This window comes from Camelus bactrianus, chromosome 7 (genome assembly GCF_048773025.1).
Source record: "Camelus bactrianus isolate YW-2024 breed Bactrian camel chromosome 7, ASM4877302v1, whole genome shotgun sequence".
NCBI classification, from domain to species: Eukaryota; Metazoa; Chordata; class Mammalia; order Artiodactyla; family Camelidae; genus Camelus; species Camelus bactrianus.
This window is the reverse complement of record NC_133545.1, coordinates 45,522,454-45,547,546: the sequence shown is the minus strand read 5'-3', so window position 1 is coordinate 45,547,546 and position 25,093 is coordinate 45,522,454. Positions and strand designations below refer to the sequence as shown.

Sequence of the window (25,093 nt, the reverse complement as noted above, 5' to 3'; positions counted from 1 at the left end):
GCTGAACCCAGTAGGACGGAACTCAGAGGACAAGGCATCTATGGATGCCTGGGTGCTGTCAATGCCGCTCAGGTCCTCAGGCACAGAGCGAGGTAGGGAAGGGCACAGCTGGGCCCGCAGGGGCCAGGGTGAAATGTTTAGCATGTGATGGCTGCTAGTTTAGGTGTTAGTGGGTCTGCTGGCGCAGCAGGACAGGACTGGCAAGAATAGCTTTGAGTGAGCTGATTTAATATTTGGGGCTCAAAGAAAAGAGGACGTGAACTTGAATGAGGAGGAAGGGGTGGGAGATGGAACAGCATGGTGTCTGGCATGTGGTTTCCTGGGGTCCCGCCAATAGACTCAAGTCTGAACCTCAAGAAGGAAGGGGCTGCCAGAGGAAGCCAAGGTGACTTTTCACAGTGAAAACATCCTTTCCTCTGCTTTTCTCTCATCAGTCTCCCCTTACCCCTTCATTGATCCCTAAACCCCAAATTGACTCTTTGAGCCCAGGAAGCCCCAGCTTTTGGACCTAGGTGCAGACTGAGGAGAGGAACACACTCCCTATTCACTGAAGTCAGATGGAGAATTTCAGGGGGTGAGGCACTCCCTGGCCAAATGGGGATCTGTGACTAGGAACTTTAGGAGACGACCTTGAGTTCTCAAAAACAGAGTGGTGGCAGTGCTGAATCACCACACCCCTACCCAGGGTCTTCTGGAACATAGGCATTATTAACAGGAGCAGCTAGAGAGGAAGAAGATGAGAATACTATGGATGAATTCACATAAGACACTTTGAGAAATTCTCATAAAACCAGAGGTTTTAGGGAAAGTGTGGGGGCATTGCATTAGCTGATAGGTACAAAGGAAATGTAGCTCTTAGCATTAACGTGACCCCACTTATACCCCCAGGCTTCTGAGGTGCAGAACAACACAAGATAGTTTTTGCACGTTGGTTTATGGTGAGTTCTTTTGTACTGTAGTCAGCATGGTAATCTGTCTAAATTTTCAAGAGTGTTTTCCTCCTGTATCTGTTCTATATGTATTTTATAAATTATATCCTCCAAGTAGAGGTCCTTGAACTTTTTTTTGTGATATAAACTGCTTTGGTAGTTTGGTGAAACCGCTCCAGAGAAAAATGTTTTTAAATGCATAACAATAAACAGAATTCCAAAAAATTTTAATATCAAAATACAGTTATGAAATCTTTTAATGTGATATAATGAGATACACACTTTGTTAATGCCTTCATTAGATTACAAGCTCTAGCGATGGCTCTGATAATCACCACACTTTTGAAGTTTCATGAGTGTAGAGCTATTTTGAGGTTTCTGCATCAACTTTAGTGTGATGTGAAACATTGTAATTTCTGCTGTTGTCAAAGTCAGAGGTACTGCTAACACAGCCATGGTCGCTGCCCACTTTCATAAATGAAGGAATTACTAAATTTTAGTTAGAGTAGTGGCAACCAAGATGTATTTTTTTATTCAATTCATAGATGTCCTGAATTCTATCTACAAGCCCCTTATTAAGAGCTCCTGCTAGCATCTCCTCTCCTCTTCATCTCCTAAGCCCTCTCACAACTAAAACAAAAACAAAGGCAGCATGAGACTAAAATTTTCAGACATTTAGTTTCAGGGGAGTCTGATATATCTCACCTCCTGACTCCTCCTCTCCCATCATGGAAAATTCTAGATAAAGAATAATGGGTCAGAGAGGAAGAGATGGAGCCACCCCATACTGATATGAGAAGAATGTCCTGGGAGACTCCAAGACTCCTGGAGAGCTGAGTCAGCCCCAAGCTTTTCCTGAAGCCACAACAGTGGAGAACCTCGTTACCCACCCACAAGGTCAGCCTGTTACCCACTGAGCATGCAGTCTTTGGAGACACATTCTTTGGTCAGTCCCTCAATAATCTGCCTTGTGCACCCCTCTTCTCACACGGACCACCCACTAGAAGAGATGGCTTGAACGTATTCCAGGATAGTCATGGCCTGAAGGAAAGTCCCACCCTCTGACCAAAGTTGCCTAGCAGAATTTACGTGACCAACTACTTTGTACCTGTGATATAAGTGAAGATGCCTGGGCTAAAATGAAGTCTAAAGGAGACACTACTGACAGCAGTTGCAGAAAATATCTGAAAATTAACCACAAACCCCACACCCCTAGATGGGTATCAAGTTGTTTAGAAGAGTTGTAATAGTAGGATTCAGTTGCACACGTGGACATCTTCGGCTTCAATAATACTGCAGGATTCTGGACAGTCAAGAAAATCGCGGGAATATTTCACAGACTGAAGCAGGTTCTGTGCTTATCGGTGTGGGCCTGGAATAGTCTTGTTATACCAAGAGTGGAGGCTATGGCTCCAAGGCAGCTTCCTGGGCCATGCTGGGCCAAGAGGAAATTAGAAGCTGGTAGGTGATACTATTTCAGTGGCTTGACCTCTCACTCACTGTTGTGATCCCAGACAAGCCACAACTATCTGAAGGGGGAATTATAATTCTAATAACAAAGATTGGATGAGTTCATACCTTTAAGGCAAAAGTCACATAGGGGCAATGAGAAATGTAGTTTACTACGCAGGTCCTAAATTCCCCTCAGTTTTCCCTGTCCAAGTGCTGGGCAGTCCTATCTACGAGCCCCTTATTAAGAATTGAATTCTACCTACGAGCCCCTAAGGTGACTGAGAGAGAGGGGGAGATGCAGATGATGACAGCATTTTGAGGCCTCCTCTCTCGGCCTCGTCTCTTTGCGTCCTTCTGGGAACATGGGTGAAGGCTGGTCTAATAATAGACATTTGAGACCGTACACAAAAGGGTCTCCATTTTATAGATGGGAGACCAGGACTCAGAGAGGTGAGGTGAGTCACTTGCGATGTGACATTTTAGGATAAATAATACAGGACTAAAATGCAGGTTTTCTGACCTCAGATCATTGTGCTCTCTCCATCACTGAGAAAACATTCTAAGCAAACCACAAATGTTGTTTACATCTTGGCCTTCACGGCCGTATCTCAGCAGCAGAAGGGGAAGTGGTAGCTGTGTTCTCTCAGTGCTGAAAACGAAGACCAACCTGGAATGGGTGGGACCAGATGCCAGAAAGCCCAGACCTACTAGGTGCAAATGGTAAACCGACTTACTCGAAACCAGTTCCCATACCCTCCCGGGCCCTCCTGTAGCACAGAAGCTGGAAAGCTAACACTTTCCTTCCCGGACTCCCATGCAGCTAGGAGAGACCATGTGAGATCTGGTGAATGAGACATAAGCTCACGTCAGCTGATTCCGCCTCTTCTGCATTTCCTTTCTCCTTGACTAGACTGTGAGCACCATACTGGAGGTGTGTCCGTCATCCCCAGCATGATGCGGCAGGAAGAGAAAGAGCCCAGTCCCTTGATGGCATTTTGAGGTGCCGTACTAGCCCTGATTTGCTGAAACCCAGACTTCTTCTCACATGGAGTAATAAATCCCTTCCTCATGTAAGTCCATGTTCGTTAGGTTTAACGGTACTTTTGTCAAATGTAATCCTAACTTACATTTCAGTCTATGAATCAAAAGTGGAACTCAAGGATGGCAAATACATGATAAAACAGATTTCAGTAGGGTAGGTTTACAGGCTAATTGAGTTTAAAGCTATGATACAAACTAGCAAAGAGGCCCACTTAAAGAAGGTAAGAAAACTGTCTAGACATGACATGCTGTTTGTGTGGGGTGGTTTTGAAGACCCAGAATGTGACCTGTGGAAGTGCTTTAGTTGGATGACTCAACAACATTAATTAATCAAGGCACCATGATTCAAGGGTAGCATTACTTTATTTGGAGCCATCTCTCCTAGTTTCTTTCATAAAAATAAAATAACATGGCCACCAGAGGGTGTGGGAAAGGAAACACTGAGGCAACATGCCTGCAAACCAGACTGTTCCAGGAATGCTGTCACAGTGGGGCCTGAGGTAGCCTACGGCCTGTGGAAATAAGAGAAGATAAAACACAGGTATCAGAATCAAGCTTTAGAATGAGGTTAGAGAACTTTGGTTTCTTAGCCTAATTTCATCCCACTGGAGACAATTATCTTATGAGGTGATACTAGCTGTAGCATTCAAGTTTAAAGAATACTGCTCTTGTGGGTAGGCTGCCGGGGGTTTCTGAATCAGAGAATTCTCTGGTGATTTAGTGAGAGCAGCTAAAGGTGCATATGGCGTGTACTTCACTCAGTTACTCCTGAAGGGCTCCTCACTTAGTTGGTTTTAAATTGTCTCCACCAGGACCCAAGAAGAAGAAAAAAATGTGAACTGAAAAAGAGACTTTAAACAATTAAAATAAATGTTTCCAAATGTAAAATCAAGAACTATGTTAATTTCTCAAAATAAGAAAAAGGCAATTAAAAATGAAGTTAGGAATATTATGTATTGACATTCCTGGGAAAGCTCTCAAACTGACCCATACTTAAGGTGCCAAAATATGTTTATAAGACCTAAGCCATTACTTCCCAATAGTACAAAACCTTCAGAATTCCATAAGGGGAAAGCCTGTTTTTCAAAAAAAAAAAATTGAACACTAAAACCAGTAGAACCAAGGGTATTTTGGAAAACACTTCTGGTGAGCTCATCAGAGTTTGTAAGGTCTGTGAAAACAGCCTTTGGGTAGCTCCTTCCAGCTCAAGAGAAACAGCAGGAATCCTCTAGCCTCATTTTGGGTCCACTCATTAACCTGCTCTGCCCTGTGGCTCAGTTTTCACTTCCCTTAGGTTCCAGTCCTACTATGGAGCAAAGGTACTTTGGGCACAAACATGGATTTTCACTTTGGAAAGAGAGTCCCATTGTATCCTGAGGCCAGATGGAGGGACCAGAAATTTAAGCAGGCACATTCCTCTGCTTAGTCTCAGGCACTTCTGATCCACCATTCACAGAAGCAGCCCCTCCTTATCCATAGAAGTACACACCCTCTTTTGGAAAACACACTCTCTCATACCTTACTAGTGGACACATCTTTTGGGAAGGCAATATGGCAAGAGCTATTGACATTTCAAATGCAAGCTTTCTTTAACCAAGAAATTCCACTTCTAGGAATGCAACAGTTGCATCTGCACACATGGGTAAAGACAAATATCCAAAGTTACTCATTGCTATAGTTGTTGTAATACAAGGAGATGGGGGGGGTAGTAAATGTTCAGTAAGAAATGATACTAAATAAATTATTTTCTTTAAAAGGGTGTCAATATGTCTGGATGCAACCAGAGTTAGGGCTAGTGTCTAAGTCAAAGTCATCATACCTGGATAGTGGAGCAGACAATGGAAAGAACCCGGGCCTCGTTGACATAATTGAGCTGCGGAATTAACTTTTAATAGAGATGCTCCATCTTTGGGCTTCTTATTCTGTGAGATTATAAGTTTTCATAATTTTAGACAACTGAGCCTGAATTATCTATTGCTTTCAGACATACCATCCCAAAAGAGCATCCTTTATGAAGGGAGATTTGGAGAAATGCCCTGAGATTATGGCCCCACAGGTAAGTTCCATGGCTCTGTATGCATCTTCTGTGTATGTACTTTGAGACACCAGCTGCCATTTCAACAACCTGTATCTCTGAGAACAAGCCTCTCATTTCCCATGGGACCATTTTCTATCAGTTTAAATGGACCCGTAGAAGTAGCTGGATGAGGGGAAATAACTCACAGAGGCCTGCACTTCCTGTCTCTGAGACTCAAGAGACCCAGTCTGTGGCAGCAGAATCCCTGACCAGCACTGTTTCTGCCATGGTCCCGGGTGTGGTCAGAGTTCTTAGTGTCAGGTCTCAGAGTCTGTTCCAGTTACTTTACACAGAAGAGGATTTATTAAAGGGTAGACTCTTTGGAAGTAAGTGCTAAAAAAGCAGACTCTAGACTGAGCTTCCAGAAACAACTCCCCAAACCTCACTACAGAGCCAGGCCACCAAGAACGCTGCTATCTTTGCATCAGTCAGGAAGCTGCAGAATCTGGACTCTTCCATCAGGGCTGTCTGCTCCAGGCCACGTGGCTTCTGCTTCTATCCGGGTCAGGAAGAGGATATTGACACATAATTTAGTTCTTTCATAACTCAGTGTTCTTTAGACCTCTTTTTTTCAGTTAATAATATACCTGGAGAATAGGGGACATCTTAAATGTTATAACTCAATTTTGAATCAAAATCTCAAACAACTGGATCTGAACTAAGTCACATCTGAACCCTGGAAGCAAGCGAGGCCTGGAAACTGATGGCCACATGCCAGTTTCTGGACTCCTAGGAGGCTGAACGTGTCCTGCAGTGGGACAGCCAATTCCAGTATCCACACCCCCTAACATGGAAATGATGTAGCCTCACACTGAAAACTGAACGTTCCTCAAACTCAGCCCTATCAGAAATGAAGGTAGGACTCCTCAGTAAGTCAGTGGTATCACCTGAGCTGCAGGTTACTCTACACAGCATTTAAACCATCTACCTAGAAGGAAATCAATATCTTCCTAGAAAGTCTGCCTTCATTGTGGTGAAAAGTGCTTGTCATTCCCACGATCACATTTAAGGTTCTATTCACAGCAAAAAAAAAAAAAGCATTCTGCTATTAGTTGTTGTGACTAGAAGCATGGGACTTGAGATTAATACTACTACTACTAATAATAATAATATAACAACAATTTGTTAAAAAACTGTGACTGGTCAGAAGAACACAAGCCAGTCTCAACTCGGCACTGTGAGTGCTGTTTTGGAAACTTCAGTTTCTTCCTGCACATGGAAGAGTGGAGGAGAGAATTGTAGCTATTATCAGAATACTTTCAAATTTTAAAAATGATATTTTCCTGCAATTATCTAGATGTTTTAGATAAGTTTGGGGGTAAGTATGGTCCAAATAATCTTCATAATTGCCCCAATTCTCTAGTACATGTACTTCTAGACACTGCTAAAAATACATAGCAATCGAGGTAGTGCTGTCTGTCGGTAAACCCTGTTTCAGTTTCACAGAGAAGCTGGGAAAGAAATACAGGATCAAGAAACCTCTCTTCTCGCAAATGTAATAAAATGCACAAAAATTAGAATAGAAAAAAAAGAAAAACAAAAAGAAATAAAAAGAAAAAAAAGTTGGAAGCATCCAAAGTAAGGAAGAAGCACAGCCTCATAATGTAATAGTTTAAAAATAGTATCCATAGAGAGAAGATTCTGGAATTTGACTGTAGCATCTACCTGACTCCTCTGGAAGCAGCACAATGAACAAAACTGTGAAGAAATAAAGTTCTGAAAAGATGAACTGATACCTCTAATTTGGGGGGTAGTAGGCTGATGGTGTGAGGGATGGGGTTTGGAAGTGAAGCTCAAAAGTATCAGGAGTCTTTGTAAGTGGTTGCCTCTCTCACTATGAGAGAGAAACAGATTCATCAGAGGTGGGAAGAACTACAAAGAATTGGCATTTTTTGTTTGTTTGTTTTCATAACAAGATATAAGCAGGGAAGGGACAAATATGATGAATTCCTATCTTCATGCCTTTTCCACCCATATCTCAGAGAGGAGCAGGAGAGACCAGAAGGGAGAGGAGGAGAGGAAATGACTACCTAAGGCAGCAAGTCTATGAGAGAAGAGGAGGCTTTGGGTTCCCTGGCACCTGGTGAACAGCCTGAAAACCAAAGGCTTTCCTCAGTGGATCAGATACACCCTTAACCATTCAGAGTAAACCTCAGTACAGAACTTTTAACTAAGTCACAGAAAGAGTCACAGTGACAAAGTCCTCCAACTGTGATACCCACAGCCCTGGTTCCCCCCTTCCTCCCCAGACCCCACCCAGTCCCATCCTCACCACCTTCTTAGACAACAGAAAAGCAGATGGAACACAACTCACAAATACAACAGGCCTACATTAGGCCTAAGGGGAGTAAAAAAAAAAATGCATTACAAGTAGAAAAATAAATATAAGGCACAAATAGAGGTTTTCCCTTGTCAAAAAATAAATATCTAAAAATAAAAAAGGATAATATTCCAAAAGTCATAGAGGAAAAAAGTAAAGAAAATCAAGAATTTAATGCTGAATTCTAATCATGAATGCTTTTAGCTGCAAGTAGCAGAAAACCCAGCTAACTGTTGCTTCAACTATGTGAACATCTATTGTTCACTTAAGGAGACATCTAGAGGTTGGCAGTCCCAAGATCAGTTTGGCAGCTCATTGACTCATCAGTAATCTAGGCCCTTCTGACCTTTGAATTTTGTCACATTCTGTGTATTTGCAGTATTGGTCCTCACAAGCACAAGATTGCTGCCACAGCTCTAAGACTCACGTCTGCACTCAGCAGTATCCAGGAAGCAGAGAGGAAGAGAGAGGAATCACAGCAAAGGATATGCCTCTTCGTTTTGAGAGAGGAAACACTTTCCTAAAAGTCCCAGCTTATTTATCCTGGTATTTCATCGGCCAGAAATGGATCACACATTCACCTCGAAATCTGTCGCTGGCAAAGGTAAGAGAATTATCATAATTCAGTCCCTTGTCTGGTGATGTTGATGTCAGAGCCAAATCAGGGTCTATTAGCAAAGAAGAAGGCAGGAGTAGCAACTGGAGGTTGGGGGTGGGGGCAGCTGAAATAACAGCCATTGTTCGGTTCAGATTATTTAGATCTGTTATGAGAGTCACTAGAAGAAATAAAACAGATCATATACTTCCCAAATTGCCAGAAATAGGATATAAAAGAACTATCACAGATCATAAAGCAAAAGATAGAAAGCAAAGGAAATGGCAAGGCTCCAGTAAAAAAATTAAAAACCACACAATGTAAAGTAAGATGATAGAACATTACATATATATCTAGCTTAACAACAACAACAACACCACAAAATATATATAATTAGTAAGTCAAAACCTCTAAAAAGAGAGCCATAATGGAGGATGTGGAACAAGCTGTAACTGCATATTAACTCATATCATTAAAGTCTGGTACTTGTACTTGTATGGACAGAAAGATGAATGGAATAAGACGGAAAGTCCAGAATTCGACAAGGAAATGTATTACTGTATATGTAAAGGTAGCATCCCAAAGCTATGCGGAAATTACAAACTTTCCAATAAGTGGTATGAGAAAAATAGTATTCAATCTAGAGAAAAATAAATTTGAAATCCTAATTTATTTACCATACTAGGATAAATTCCAGATCTTAATGTAAGGAAAGGAAGAAATAAAGAAATTATAGAAGTACAAGGAAAAACGAAACAAAAAAAAAACAACAAAAAAGGGCAAATTCCTTTTTCTTTTCTTTTTTTTAAACTATAGGAGTTGGCAATATCTCTCTATAAATGGCCACATAGCAAATAGTATTGCAACTACTCAATTCCACCACTGTAGTTTGAAAGAAGACATAAACAGTATGTAAACAAATGGGTGTGGCTCTTTTCCAATAAAACTCTATTTACAAAACAAGTGAAGGGCTAGATTTGGCCCCTGAGCCACATCTCCCAAACCCCTGAGGAAGCTTGTGAAAGGTCTTTGAAACTAAGACTCAAAACTCAGAAGCCACAAAAGAAAAGATTGGCTACAGGCAGCTACAAATTAAAAACTTCTACAAGGCAAAAACAACACATTAAGCAAAGTCGAAAGATAAAATGACAAACCACAAATGCATATTTGCAATTCATTTCACAAAGGGATATATACAATCCCTAATATATACAACTTCTAGATTCTCTCTTTTCCTGTCATTTTTCCCTCCTCCCGCATTATTCCCTTCAGCAGGCCAACCTGCTCCTTTCCCTCCCATCTTAAAAGATTTTTCTCTTGACTCTATTTTCCTCACCAGTTACTGCCCCATTTTTTACTCTTCTTTGCAGTGAAACTCTTGGAAAAAATTATCTCCTATATCTTTCCTCTCTTTCTCCTTTAAACTCTGCCAGTCCACCAAAACTACTCTGGTCAAGACTTCTACATTGTTCAAAACTGCAGTCAATTTCAGCCCATGTCTTACTTTACTTTTCAGTAGCATTTGATGCAGATATTCATTTTCTCTTCCTTGGGGGAAAAAATTGTACTTGGCTTCAAGAACATCAAATATCAGACTCTAGGGTTTCCTCTCCCTCTCCATCTTAGGCTACTTTGCTCACCTGTTCTCATCCCTGAGCTGTCAATTTTGGGTCATGGCAGGACTCAACTTGGGGCTCTTCTTGTCTCTTTCTTTACTCAGTTCCTTGATAATCTTACACAGGAGCATCTAAGACCCTTGGAATCGCTGGAGGAAGAAGAGTGTCTTTTATATGCTGAGATGGCTGGTATCTGGGAGACCCTAGATGGCTTCAGAATAGGGGCTGATCACAGAAAGCCAAGCCATGATTAGAGGCTTGGAACTTTTAGCCTACCCTCCAAGGAGGGGAGAGGAACTAGAAATTGAGTTAATTGATTATATCTTTCTGATGAAACCTCTATTTAAAAAAAGCCTTAAACTATGGGGTCCAGAGAGCTTCCAGGTTGGTAACCACTTGGAGGTGCTGGGAGGGTGGTACATCCAGAGAGGACATGGAAGCTCTGAGCCTCTTCCCTGTATGCTATGGATCCCTTCATCTGGCTGTTCATCTGTATCATTTGTAACATCTTTTCTAATAAGCCAATAAACATAAGTAAATGTTTCCATGAATTTTACGAGCCATTCTACCAAATTACTGAACCTGTGGATGAGTTTGTGGGAACCCCCAATTTATGGCTGGTTGGCCAGAAGAATAGTTGACAACCTCGGACTCAAGACTGTCTCAATCTGAAGTTGGAGGGAGTCTGGTGAGACTGAACCTTTAACTTTTGAGGTCTGCACGAAGTCCAGGCAGTTAGTGTCAGGACTGAGTTAAATGCTAGGACATACAGTCGATGTCCACTGAGAAATGAAGAATGGCTTGGTATAGAAAAACCCACACACTTTTCAGAAGTGTTGTGAGTGGAGTAAAAGAAAGTGTTCTTTCTTTTATCACCCAGCTGTCCTATGACCTCCCATTGGCACTTTCAATCTCTCTTCTCTGCCAATTACTTTTCTCCACAGAACTCATTATTCTAGACATCAGGAATATAATGGTGAACAAAACACACATCCTTGCTCTCATGGACCTTATACATATGAAATGTTAGTGACACCAAGCAAATAATAACATGTATGACTGTATACCTAACTAGATAATTACAGCTATGAAAGCCTCCTTAAAGGGAAAGTTTAGGGAGCTATGGAACCACACAATGAGGCGAGGTGGAGAGAAACCTATTGTAGACTGAGGGATCATGGAGAAATGACAGGCAGGGTAAAACATGAAGGATAAGTAGGAGTTTGCCAGGCAAAGAGTCGGGGGGAAAAGAGAGTGTCAAGCAGAGAAAGCATGTGCAAGGGCCCTGGGGCAGGAAGTAGTCTGGCCTATTCAGGACCCTCAAATTGTGATTTATATAAAATACTTAAGTTCTAAATCAGAGGTCTGCATACTTTCTATAAAGAGCCAGAGTAAATTTTTTGATTTTGTGGGCCAAAATTACAATCTTTGTTGTACAGTCTGTTGTAACTTCTTAACTTTGCCATTGCAGCAGGAAAGCAGACATAGACAATATGTAAATGAATGAGCATGGTGATGTTCTAGGAAAACTTATTGTGGGGGTGGCTCAAAAGCTGTAGTTTGCCAATCTCTGTTCTAAATTGTAACAGACCCCTTTAAAACTCAGTTATTAACCTGTTTCATAAAAATATTTATTCTGATCGAGACATTTATTAGGGATCTGTTATAGTGCTAGGAATCACACCAGGGATACACAAGTAAATAAAAAAATGTGTTGTCCCTTCTTTTATGGAGTTAACAGATATTAACAAATATCAATACAGTAGCTAGATAATACATCCAAAATTCAACTGTAGCTAAGGAAAATTAATGAAAAGTTCGGGGTCCTCTGAGAACTTATAATAGAGGATCTAATCTAGATCAGAGGACTAGGAAAATCTGAAGTGACATTACAAGGTAAAACTAGAATGATGTGTAAGTGTTGGTCAGGTAAAAGAGTTGACAGAGTGTCTTAGAGAGAAAACACAGCACAATGAAGACCCAAGAGGGGAAGGTTATTGAAAGCTTGTTTAAGGAGCAGAAAGAAAGCCAATGGACAAGAATATAGGGAATGAAGGGAAAAGTTATGTTAGATCACCTGCAACGTAGGTAAGGCTCAAAGTATGTGAGCCTTGAAGTTCAATTTAAGGATTCTGAAAATGTTTTGGACTTTATGTGGAATTTAGGAATTAGAAAATTAGGAATGTATGTTAATGGTAGCTCGATTCTAAACTTGAGGCTTGATCAAGATTATCTGAGCCGGACCACTGCCCTTCAGGTATGAGCCCTTAGCTGGAGGTAGAGATTTCAGACTCAAAAGCCACAGGAGTAGGTGAGTCTTCTTGTTTAGTGTGTGCAGACTGGAAAGGTTAAGGCTGGGCTTTGGGTACAGAAGGAAAAGTTAGCAAAGGAGACTGTGGCCAGTTCAGAGAGAAAGGAAGTGAAGGAGAGGAGACCAGCGAGGGCAACGGTCAGGAGAAGTCAGATAACTAGTAAAGGTCTGTGCAGCTTGCAGTTAGGAGGTCTCACCAACAGAGCTTTCACGGCTAGATTCAGGCAGAACCTATGGTGCCGTGGTTTTATGACCAAATTAAAGGTGAAAGAAGAGACAATGACTAGAAACGTGTTTTTTCTCCAAGCCTTACTATGTGAGTTTCATTTCTGGTTAAGAAAAAGAGAAACTGGATTTGCCCTCCCATTTGAAACAACTGAAACGCCAGACAAAAATACATGAACCAACACCCCAAACATTGGACATCAAGCAACAAAGGACAGTGATCTCTTAGGAATGGGAAACAGGTGAGGGGAGCCCTACAAGCATCTCAGCCCACTGCCTGAAGAAATCATCCCGGCTGCAGTGCTGAGGGAGGAATTAAAACAGAGCCTGGCAGAGGAGATGGGGCTGGAAATGTGGGAAGATGGGTCAGCTGAAGCCACAGGTAGAGAACTAGATAAGAAAGACATCACTCTGGAGACCTGCAAAGTGTCCAGCTCAAATATTTAATGGATTGCTGATCAGATTGTGCACATGAGGAAACCACCTGAGACCAGGAAAAGAACTGCACAAAAGAATGAGAGGGAACAGTGTCCAGTGCTCACAAAGGGATGCAGATAGTGACTATTCCAACAGCCAGAGGGGAAGTTTCACAATTCAGGGGCATCAGCTATAAGTCAAAGTAAGAAGAAGGTGCCTGCTTCAGAAGAGGGGGAAATTAAACCTAGACTAAAGCCAGCTCTGCTCCCACCTCCAAATCTTAGATGCAAGACCCGAAATGGATCAAACTATTCCCAAGTTGTTATTTTTTTTTAACTATGTCCCAGAACAAAGATCAAAAATAGTTTTAGGACTACAAAAACATCCAACAAACAACTGATATTCTTTCCAAAATTATCAGGCAGACAAAAAAGGAAAATACAAACCATAATGAGGTGAAAATCAATCAATCCAAAGTAACACAGAAATGACACTGATGATAGAAGTAGTAGACAAGTAATTATTAATGTATATTCAAGAAGCTAGAGGAAAAAAATAGACATGCTGAGACATGAGAGATATAAAAAAAGATCCAAATTGAAATTCTAGAGATAGTAGCTATATGGTCTTTGTAGCAATTAGACATTGCACAAGAAAAGATTAGTCAACTGGAAGACATAGCAAGAGAAAGTGTCCAATAAAACACACACAGGAAAAAAGAGCAAAACATAAAAAAACAAACAGACCATCAGTGAACTGTGGGACAATATACACCCACCACATGATCTAGCCATTCTGCCCCCAAGTTATGTCCCCAAAAGAAATCAAAGCATATGTTCGTACAAAGATTTGTAACACATGTTTATAGAAACTTCATTTGTAGTAGTCCAAACTGGAAACAACTCAAAGTCCATGAGCAGTTGAATAGATTTTTTTTTAAGTTTAAAATACATCTATATAATGAAATACTACTGAGCAATAAAAAACTAGTTATTGATACATGCAACAACATGGGTGGATCTGAAAATAACGATGCTGAATGAAAGAAGGCAGACAAATTGTATATTATACAATCCAAAAATGCAAACAAATCTATAAAGACAGACCAATGGAGGAGGGGGGCGGGGAGTGACAGGAGGAAGGAATTACAAAGGGATGTGAGGAAACTTTTGATGGCGATGTATACATTCATTACCTTGATAGTGGTGAAGACTTCATGGGCATCTATATGTAAGAAAATACCCAGTGGAATACTATAAACATGTGTAGGTTAGTGTATCTCAATTGTGTCTCAACAAAACTGTTAAGAATAAACAAACATATAAACAAACACACTTGATTTTTAAACATAGGAGAGAAATAGTTCAGCAGCCAGAGGTGCCTCTCCCATTATCAAAAATGGGATCAAAGTTAGAAAGTGTTTTGCTGTAACTTTACCAAGGGCTCTTTGACATAAGCATCCCTGAGCAACGCTAAGAGCCTGGTATTTGTGTCCCTGGTGTATATTTGTGCAATATGGAAAGACGCAGTCACCTAAGTGAAAGGGAGGTTGGTCTTCAAAATTTCTAACATACATACACAGGATTGCTTGCTGTACAGTAACTGATATTTAATTCAATACTGTCAAAACAGCACAAAAACAAAATGTCAGTTTAACAGAATCACTTGTCATTTTAACATTAAAATAATGTAAACTCAACGCTTCAATTTCCTAACATGCCGTTTATTCAGAAAGATTCAGACTTTCAGAAGCATTCATTCAGGGAACTTTAAGACCTAAGTCCACTACATGAAATCCTGATCCTGTAAAAATAGTTTATGTATCTTACATATTCATTCAACAAGTTTAACGCGATGTGCAAACTAATGGTGATTTTTTAAATACATATATATATACATATATATACCTTTTTCATTTCGATCAACCCACATTCTCAATCAACGTTAATTGAACCTAAGCAGAACTAAGCAACGGGGCGCAGATAAAAGAGAAATCGCTATTCATTTAACTACCCAGTTGCTTTGTACCAAAAATTTTCGTTTGTGCTTTGAGGGGTCTCTTCGCTCTTCAAACTCCGCTCTTTTCCAGCAAATCCAGAAAGTGTCCCGCCTCTAAGCGGAGTTTTCAGTCGCTACACTCTTCAGGTACCGACCGGGCTCCCCGCGTTTGGGGGAGTTCTTGGTGAGGGCTGATCTCCAAGAAAAACAAGCTGGGAAAAGAGTCGAAGCCACAGAAGCCTATTCTCAGCCCCTTAGGACTTAGGCCAGGCTTCTGGGACCTGCTTTAAGTGCAGGAAAAGCCTGGGGGGCACCAAGTTTTCTACCCCTAAAGAGCTTAAAAGTTGTGCCAGCGCCGTTGCTGCGCAGATCCTGGAGAAGCTCCACAAAGTAGAGGATTCAGGTGCCCCCCGAGTCTAGCGCCCAACTGGTTGGTAGCCCCGGTGACAGGCGACAGAGATGCTCTGGGCGGCTCCTATCTCTGGCAGGACTAGAGGGGGCGCGAAGGACAGGGAGGTTTGGCCGTAGCAGGATGGCAGGAACTTGGGCTTTGGCGTGGTCCAGCGCCCTTGGAGAGCGCTGCCTCACTCGCCTCGTGCTAGCCCTCCCTTCCCCTGGCAGGGCCTGGCGCGGAAGAGTTGCGGTGTGGGTGGCTCCCGGAGCCGACAGTCGTGCGGCAGCCGCTCCAGCCCCCTCCCCCCAACCCCCGCCACTCGGGGGCGGGAAGCTGCGGAGTAGGAGTCACCGAGCGTGATTGCCCGAGGCCCCTCCCGCCTCGGCGAGGGAGCATCATAAAAGCCCTGTTGCAACCTGCTCTCGACACTCATCCACCTGCTCTCACCCCTCGGAGAGACGCGCCGGACCGCGGAGCACTCGTCGCCCAGCCGCGCCCGCGCGCCAGCTCGCCACCTCGCCACCTCGCCACCGTGAGTGCCAGGACCCGCACGCTTGGCGGGAGCGAAGTGGGTAGGGGAGCTCCTGTGAACTTGCCCGGGGCTCCATCTCACCTTCTGCAGAGCCCTGCGGCGCTGGGAGGGCCGACTCCCCAACTCCTACACATTGCGCCCTCCCCACGCCGAAGCGCGCCAGCCCCTCTTGGCGGCTGAATTCCACTTGCTTCTCCTTGTCCCTTTTCTTCTCCCTGACCTTCCGGGCTGAACTGTCCCTCTGGGTTATCTTTTGGCGGATATGGAGGGAGAACACGCCCCCCAAACCAGGGCAGTTTGCAGTTTCCTCGGGGGTCTCCGCCTGGAGGGTGGTTTCCCAGGCAGCCCCCACCCCCCCGCCCCCGACTGAGGAATTCTCGGAGCTTGGAAGACCGGCTCCTTGCCATTATTTGAGACTGGCCGAGCACAGTTCTCTTCCATCTCCCCCAAATTGCCACCCTAAATTACTCTCAGCCATCTCTGTCAAGTTCTTGCAGCCGGGCAAACCAAAAGTAGTAAAGAAGAAACTTCTCCTATCTGGGGAAGAGGGTAGGAAAGCATTAAGTCCTAACGCAGAGGGAGGAAATTCTAATCTGGCTTTTAAGTGTGGAAACTTGCGCCCGGGCTCCCCGAACTCTGCGCCTTTTGCCGCGGGATTAGGCTCTGCTACTTGACCGAAGTTGCTCAGAGTTTTCGGGCGGAGCAGGGGAGCCGGGCCAGAGCAGATCTTGACCTGAATCCGCGGAGTGGTACCCGCCACTCTCCGCTTGCCTTTGCGTGACTGGGTCGAGTGCCAGTTTGTGGGTGGGGAGGTGGTAGCAAGGGGATGGGCACCCGGGGAGCAAAGGAAGGAGATGCGGAGCGTGTGTCCTCTGAATCCCAAGCCTCCTCCTTTGCGTCTTCGGTGCCCGCAGATGCTGGGTAGCAAGCGACTGGGGCTGTCCGGACTGACCCTCGCCCTGTCCCTGCTCGTGTGTCTGGGCGCGCTTGCCGAGGCGTACCCCTCCAAGCCTGACAATCCTGGGGAGGACGCGCCAGCGGAGGACTTGGCCAGATACTACTCCGCGTTGCGACACTACATAAATCTCATCACCAGGCAGAGGTAGGTGGGCCACGCGGGACCAACGACTCCAGAACGCTCTCCCTACACACCCAGAGATGCTGGGACCTTAGACGACAGGAAACCTGTCTTTTTCTTCTTTGTATCCCAGGGCAGGTTGTATCAGGCCCATACTCAGCTCTCGGTAAATGTTTGCGCGGGGCACTGAGTACGTTCCCTCTAAAACTACAGTCACAAAATCCTAATCCCCAGACTCAGGTTCCCCAGGTGGTGTAGCTGACCATCTCTTCTCACCCACCCCCTTGTCTTTTTTGTTCTTAGGGCAGCTGAGGGAGTATTTGGAAACCTGGTTGGAAAAGTACCTTGTGAAAGGGGTCAGGAGGGTGCCAGGGAGGGGTTGGAAGGAGAAGATCAAGCAGTGTCTGGGAAAACAACAGCACAAACCAGGGAAGAAACAGTTGGGTCGCCAGATTTTTCAACGTGTCCAGACCAAATTGAATGACAATAGATTGGAAAAGACAATTAGAGCTATTTTCCCTCCTGTACAATGTTTTGTTGCAGTCTCAGCCCCTTACGTGAAACCCTGGTCCTAATTAGTAAAGATTTAGCATGAAAACAGTTGGTCTAAAATGCTGAGACATTTTTCATTTCATAGAGGATGAATTATGAAAAGGATATGCCCACTTGGTGCTTCATTAAGAAGAAACTTACAATGGTCTCCTCACTCTAGGGTGAATCGAGGGATTACATGTAATTTGAGAAATTGTCATCTTTATTCTGAACCCCTAGAAAGCTAAAATGAAAGGCCACATTTCACTCTCAACATCAAATCTTAAGTACAAAATCAAATCCAAACTATTTTACAAATAACACAGGATTTAAAAATTTGTTTCCAAACTGATTCTTCTCAGTTTTGAATCATTCAATATCTTATTGTAATTACTGAGATCAAATGACCTTAATAAGACAAAAGCAATGAGCCCTTTACAATCATTGATGTCATTTAACACACTTAAATTATGTTTTGTAAAGTGTCGTGTTTTGGTTTTTTATTTTTATTTTTTTTACTATATTTCAGGGAATAGCTGGAAAGGATCCAAAGAGGGGGAGGGGGAGTTTATCTTTCTTAAAGTTTTCTTTTTTCTGTTTCATCAAAAGCTGTTTCACCCTGAAAATCTTTTTTTAAAGTACCAATTTCTTTAGAATCAGAAACACACGAAAGTGGCAGAATTGAGTAGTATTGGTTTATGATCCCTGAAGTCTGATCATTTTACATCTGATCATCGTAAAAGGCAAGAATGTTTTGTATCTTATAGACTTTTTAGAAAGTTAATTGCTTCAAATTCTTGCTTACTCTGTCATACAGACCAGAGAAAATAACTTGTACAAATAAAAAAGATATTTTTTTTTCTAGGAAAGCCTTTGTTAGTTATTTAGCTTGTTAGAGCATGCAGTAGAACTTGTTTTGCAAAGATGATCCCCGTAAAGCTTTACCATTGTAGAAAGCTTTGGCATTTCAAAATGTTTTCCTAGGTATTATTTTGTTCAGTCTTTACCACAAAGCTTTGAATTGAGTATAATTATCTCCATTTTACAAATCATGAAACTAAGATAGTTCATGAAAGCTTTTTTTAGGGGTGATTAAATTGGAGCCCTGCTACTGATCTTCCTTGGGTGTTATCACTGCCACCGGCAGTCAGGGTGCTCTCCAGCACCTTTGATGAGGAGAAAATAAGGGAAAGAGACTTGAGTTTCATGGGAAGAGATTCAGGTTGGTTGGGAAGGAATTGGTCCTGAAGCAGTTTTCTGTCTCATCTTCATATAAATTCCTACTTAGAAACCATCAGAGGCTTATGACCTGCACCCATCACCTCCATTCTGTACTCTTATCATCTTGCTGCCACATACATCCCTTCATATGCACATGTTCATATTTTTGAAGATTACATTTGTGTACATACATTTTAATTTGGCATAAATGGTTCTCTGATATCATTCTCTTTTCTTCCATTTTTCTGCTCAGTTCATGTTCTAAAGCTACATACTCCTGGTTCATTGCTTCCAAAAACAGCATCGTTTATTCTAGAGCATAGGTCTGCCACATTTTGCTTTTACTATCCCCTAAATCAGCAGTTCTCAGTTGGGACAGACTTTATGCTCCCCAAGATGTTGAGCAACATCTGGAGACAGTTTTGGTTGTCACAATGTAGGGGTGATACTACTGGCATCTGGTGGGTATAGACCAGGGATGCTGCCAGACGTCCTACAAAGCCTAATACAGCCTCCACATCAAAGAATTATCCAGTTCAGAATGTTCAGAGTGCCAACATTGAGAAACCCAGCCCTAGATTAGAGTTTCTCCCTCCTGGTTGCATGTTGTTATCACTTGGGGAGCTTTTAAAATATACCGATGCTGGGCTGTGCCCCTGACCAGTTAAATCAGTCTCCTGGGTTGTGGGGAAGGGGCTGGGCTTTACAGTGGGTTTTAAAGCTTCATAGCTGGTTCTAATGTGCAGCCAGGTTTGAGAATCTTTCTAGGGATGCTGTCTTTGAAAGTTAAAGCATTGTCGAGAAGAAGGATAATCCAGAATTAATTAGAGATGGAAGAACTGTCATCAGTGCTGCTCTGGGTACTGACTCTTATAACTGCAAATTCCAGTCCTACAGACTTAGGTTCTCTACTAGTAAATTGGAGAAAATATTCTTCAGTTCTTTAATTTACTGGAGCATGATGAAGATAAATGAGTTAAGGTTGCCCAAGAGATTTAAGATTGGTAAAATCAACTGATGGACAGAATAAATCTGTATAAGCAGCAGCCTGATACCACAACTCCAGAAAACCTCTGAGGAAATCTTACAAATGATGGGGGCGGGAGAGTTGGCTTTGTTTTTGCATCCCTTGAGTCCCAGCCAAGGAGCAATAACAGGAAAAAATTTCCCAAAATTCAGACTTAATTGTGCTTGATAGGCAGTTGCATATACCCTCTGTTAGCTTTGTTCCACTGTTTCCACTGCTAATCAATCTGTGCCAGGCTAACTTTTCACTTGTGAAAAAAAGCAGCTGCTGCGTTCCAAAGCCTTTTCTGAGAAAAGGCAAAATAGCTTCTTCAAAAAATACTACTTGGTACAGATTTGTCAGACCCTTTATCAGGAAGAGTGAGAGACCCCAGCGTCCTCACTCACCGGGAGCCGGCAACATATATACCCTAGCAAGAAAACATAACCTCACGTTCAAATATTGTCTATCTACATCCTTCTATGAGAGAAAAGAGACCAAGAACATTTCCACAGACCAGCAGGATTCCTTTATGTTTACAGGATAGATTAAAATCACAGCATGGGAGAAGATTTTTAGATTTCGGCACCTCAAATACATATAGAAAATGTAGGACCCAGGATCTGTTCGCAGCTGTAAGAATGGGTGCATTTCAACAGCAGTAATGTGCAGTCTTGTGCATCACTCTGTCACTTTCAAAGCGTTGTGACTTACATTGGACATTATATTCATCCAGGCTCTAATTTAAGCAGGAGCTATGATTTTATTTTTACAAATGGGAAAACTGAGATTCAAAGACACAGGTGAGTCTAGAACTTCAGTCTGCTGAGTCTTTCTAAGCCTGTTTCTGAAATACCGCCCAGTCTCTTTGTTAAGATTTAAACTGACGTGTATCACTAGGACTATGTCAATAGCTAATTATGGAAACATTTAAAATCATACTTCAGTGTATTTTAATTTATTTCTTGTCACCTAGTTATAAAAGTATATATATGTATTGTTGTGATGGTATAGAAAGGTAAGAAGTTGACTAGGAATTTTGGTTAAGTTATATAATCTGCTAAGTTATTTACTAAGTATTTAAGCAAAGTTTAAATATATGTGTAAAATTTGAAACCGTATTTATGTTTCTGTATCATATATGCTTCATTCACCTAGATTACTCATTAGCAGATGATGGACTGAAAACTTCTTTTAGATTTAATACCACAAATTTTCTTTTTTCCCTAAAGGTTTTTATGGTTCCTCCAAACTTGCTTTAAAGGATTTTTACTCCCTCTGCCCTCCCTTTTTTAGATATGGAAAACGATCTAGCCCTGAGACACTGATTGCAGACCTCCTGATGAGAGAAAACACAGAAAATGGTCCCAGAACTAGGTATGAAACAGCTTGTACGGGGCATTGTTGCAGAGGGCAAGTGCCCAAGGAAGGGAAATCAGAGAGGGCTGCTGGGAGGAGGCTTTGGGATGGGATCTTCCAGACCAGGGAAGGTTTAGGTAGAAATAGGGATGGGGAGCAGGGTGGGAAGGACATTTCTTTTCACATATTCATTTGTAAATCTCTGAACTTCTGTGGGGTGATACTTCTATCTCAAATTATTTGATGCTCCTTTAAAATTTTTAAATATAAGTGACTTTTACCTGATAAATTATAAAGAACTTCTAACTGGGTTAGATTGGGGAAGCACAGAGTAAGCCCCCATCTCTGCATTGAAATGACCAAGCGTCCGTATCTGGCCGAGGTCATCTTTAGTTCTTATACACTATGTGGAGCATCTCGACTGCCTGGGAAATGTCCCACATGGGTCTCACTCCAGTCTTCCTGGTTTTACATGAAGCTGTAGGTAAACTGAGGGATGCTCCTATTTACTTTTTGACATATTTTAGTTCAGCTGATATCACATCATAATTTATTGCATTCAGTGAATGAACATTCAATGACACATTCTTCTTAGGGGCTTGTCTGGAGCCCTGAGGCTTTCTTGGAGTGTGGAGCTGCCTTAGGAAGAGGAGCCCTCCAATATCTAGGTGTCAAACATTAGGCTGGGATCTTCTAGTGCCCCTGGACAAAGAGTGCTAGTGAAAAGGTGCCCGGACCTCCTCTGTTTTCATAACTGGCTCTCCTGTCCCATACCCACTGTAAGATCACATGGCATGTGGTTCATCCATTTCTGTGCTGGCTTGTCCGCCTTAAACCCAGAGCTCTACAACATCAAGAAACAAGTTCCCCAGAAGAGGTCACTAGAAGACTTGCTCAGCGAGTGTGACCGACGTGTCACTCTTCATTGGGGTTCTCCCTAGGATGCCACCACTTCCCTCCTGCTCTCCCTCCTCCATTCTCTTGTGAAATCGCCAGCCATCGAGAAGGTGGGGTCTAGAGTTGTCAGGTTTGTCTGAAGGAAGCAACAATCTGGACTGGAATAAAGCTCCAGGGCTCTTGTCCCTGGAGGCCCCAGCCCAGACTTAAACAGCAAATGCAAGAGATGCAGGTGGAAAACTCCTAAGGGTAGTTTTTAAATACTAAGCAGTCAGTGTTTTTTAATGTTTTATGAATATGCATATGAGGTTTACCACCGTAAAAAGTTTAGGATAAGCTGTACCCACTTAGGGTTGGAAATATAATCACCCAGACCAACTTACAGCCTTGCCGCTGCTCTTTGCTTTGTGACACAGTTGGTGCGTGAAGTAGAGTTAATTGCACCCTGATTGACAGCCTCAATCATGTGCACTCAGAAGGAGATAAAACTTGACAGCCTTGCAGTTGCCTGTGAATGCTATTTTATTTAAAAGTGTTCTTTATAGTCTAATAAAGAACATCTTACCGCATAAAAAGCCTTGCAGGAAAACACAGGAAGCATATTCAGAGGTGAATAACAATAACTTTCTTATTACAGTTTCGTCTGATTCCTGTAATTTTGATCTTCAGAAATATTGCAGAGTTCTTCCGCTTCTTTGATAAAAACAGAGCCTTTTAAATACTCCCTCTGAGATTTGCCTGAGAGTCCCCTTAACATGAGTGAAAGCTAATCAGCTGGGTCTGTACATTATGCCTCTGTCTCTCGCTCTGATATTCACATGGCCTCCTATTTAGAATGCCAACAGGAGACTTTTCAACAGTTTCTGATCCTCTTTCAGCTCAGAACTGAATGTCTTACTCCTGCAAGCCTCCCAGGAAGTTGGGAAGCTTTTCTTACGAGGTTTGCTTCTTGTGTTTGACAGGCTGGAAGACCCTTCCATGTGGTGATGGGAAGTGAATATCGCTCTCCGGTCTTTGCCTATTTTTCAACCCTTATTTCATCCTGTAAAACTAGTCTGCGGGTTCTCCCACTGCATGCAGCCCTTGTGCTCACCTCCACAGAGTTTCCCTTTGTCATCACTGTATATATGAGTGTTTAAATAAAGTACCATGCATTCAAAAGTGTACACTCCTCAATGAAAAATCTGCTGTTGCAATAGTGAAAATTATTTTTAGTTATTCATTAAATCACAGTCTCCCTCAAGTAGCATATTCAAGGTTTGTATCACTAATATTCAAAGGCTGGCTGTGGAAGATATAAAGATAAGATTTGTGGTGACCCAGTCTCAGCCATGGGGTGTCCTATGTTCTGTGTGGAACGGCAGAAAGATTTGGAAACATTGCGCAGGGCAATGCTAATTTGGACCAATTTGCTGAACTTTTCCCCTATTATATGGCATCCTTGTTAACCTTGTTAGCCTGTGCTGTCAGCAGAAAAGATTGCTGTGTAATAGCATTTTCTGCAACATGTCCTGTGTCTCCTGTGTCAAATATGGTAGTCACTAGGCACATGTGGCTTTTGAGCACTTGAATGTAGCCAGGAAAAAATAAGGAGCTGAGTTTTAAATTTTAATTTACCTGAACTCAAATAGCCATGCATTTCCAGCAGCTACCATATCAGATGGCTCACATCTATACATTTTCTTAGGCCATTACCTTTAGAATTTGAGGCATAAACAGAAGCACAGAGTAGGATGATTACTTTTTCACACAATGTGGGGCATGTTAATTAATTTAGCTAAATGTTATTAAGCTTTCCCCCGCCTTCATGTACCGATTTGCATGGGCTTAGTTTAATGTTATGAGATTCTTACATGTAACTTCTAAATCAAAGAAAATGAATCTCATCCTGTATTTGTCCTTTGAATCACACTCTAAAAAAAGGTGCACAGATATTTTAATGTGATGCCTTAAAACTGTTTACAAAAATCCTGTACACATCACGACTTAGGGAATCTTACACAAAATATCCTCTGTTCAAAAAGAATTCTAATGTTTCTTCAGCTAGTGAGGTCAATGATACTACAAAATATCATTTCCTTTAATGAAACTAAGATAAAACTGTTCTGTGATTTTCCTAAATTTCTCCTTACTGTTGTTTCTTTGCAATTTGAACTGAATGCCAATCTGTAAAGTTTTTTTTTTTTAATCTTAAAATGTTGAGTAAGTCACAATGCAGTATCACACAACATCAAAGTTCTTTATTAACCTAGCATATCTGGAGACCGGCTTTACGGAAGCAGTATTATGCAAAGAAGGTTGACTCAAAGATTCATTTGGCAGCAACACAGATGTGCCGAATGTTCATCATCAGATAAGAAGTCTTGGTTATATGGAGCGGAGCAAACAGGAATAATGTATACGAACCATTGAAAGATAATCCAGGACTTGCATTTTAAACAAAAGTTTAAACCTCTTATTCCACCACATCTAAATGCCTGAAAGGCTGACCATTAAACAGCCTACATTTTACTTTGAACTCAGGCCCCGATTTCTTGCTTCTTCCCCTCGTATTGCTAGAAAGAGGACTGAACCTTCACAACACGTGAGCTGTGTGGCCCTGACTCAGCGGCTCCCAGGTTCTCTGACCTTCAAATTCATTAAACTCCTGAGTTCTCACTCATGAAATGGGGACAATTCTGCCCAGCTTTCCATGTAAGTCTATACTGGGATCAAAATTCAAGTTAAGATAATGTTACTTGTAAGTAATAGAAGGGAATGGATAAGGATGATGGTTTTGATGATTCCTGTGTTGGGTTATAAATCCCTTGCCATATACAATGTTTGTGTCCCTCCAAATTCATATGTTGAAATCCTAAGCCCCAGTGTGATGGTATTTGGAGGTGGGGTGATTAGGTCATGAGAATAGAGTTCTCATGAATGGGATTAGTGCTCTTATAAAAGGGACCCCAGAGAAGTCCCTTGTCCCTTCCATCATATGAGGCCACAGCAGGAATATGGTTGGCTATGAACCAGGAAGCAGGCTCTCAGCAGACACCAAATCTGCCAGTGCCCTGATCTTGGACTTCCTAACCTCCAGTACTGTGAGCAATAA

The 25,093-nt window shown here is 42.1% G+C and overlaps 1 protein-coding gene across 1 annotated transcript; it reads left to right on the top strand.

Annotated features, from left to right (window-relative positions):
• The first annotated feature begins 3,332 nt into the window (after positions 1-3,332).
• NPY (neuropeptide Y) lies at positions 3,333-23,160 on the top strand. The gene is made up of 7 exons (XM_074367340.1): positions 3,333-3,451; positions 5,407-5,478; positions 8,199-8,423; positions 15,603-15,907; positions 16,822-17,009; positions 21,040-21,120; positions 22,962-23,160. Exons 3-7 carry the CDS (start codon positions 8,384-8,386, stop codon positions 22,984-22,986), a joined length of 639 nt encoding a protein of 212 aa, XP_074223441.1. The 5' UTR covers positions 3,333-3,451; positions 5,407-5,478; positions 8,199-8,383; the 3' UTR covers positions 22,987-23,160.
• Positions 23,161-25,093: the final 1,933 nt, after the last annotated feature.

Bases quoted from the DNA above. Each gene is read 5' to 3' on its own strand.
- NPY (XM_074367340.1), top strand. From the start codon at position 8,384: ATGGATCACACATTCACCTCGAAATCTGTCGCTGGCAAAG. The intron at 17,010-21,039 runs GTAGGTGGGCCA...TCCCTTTTTTAG, and splicing joins AATCTCATCACCAGGCAGAG to ATATGGAAAACGATCTAGCC. The intron at 21,121-22,961 runs GTATGAAACAGC...TGTGTTTGACAG, and splicing joins GAAAATGGTCCCAGAACTAG to GCTGGAAGACCCTTCCATGT.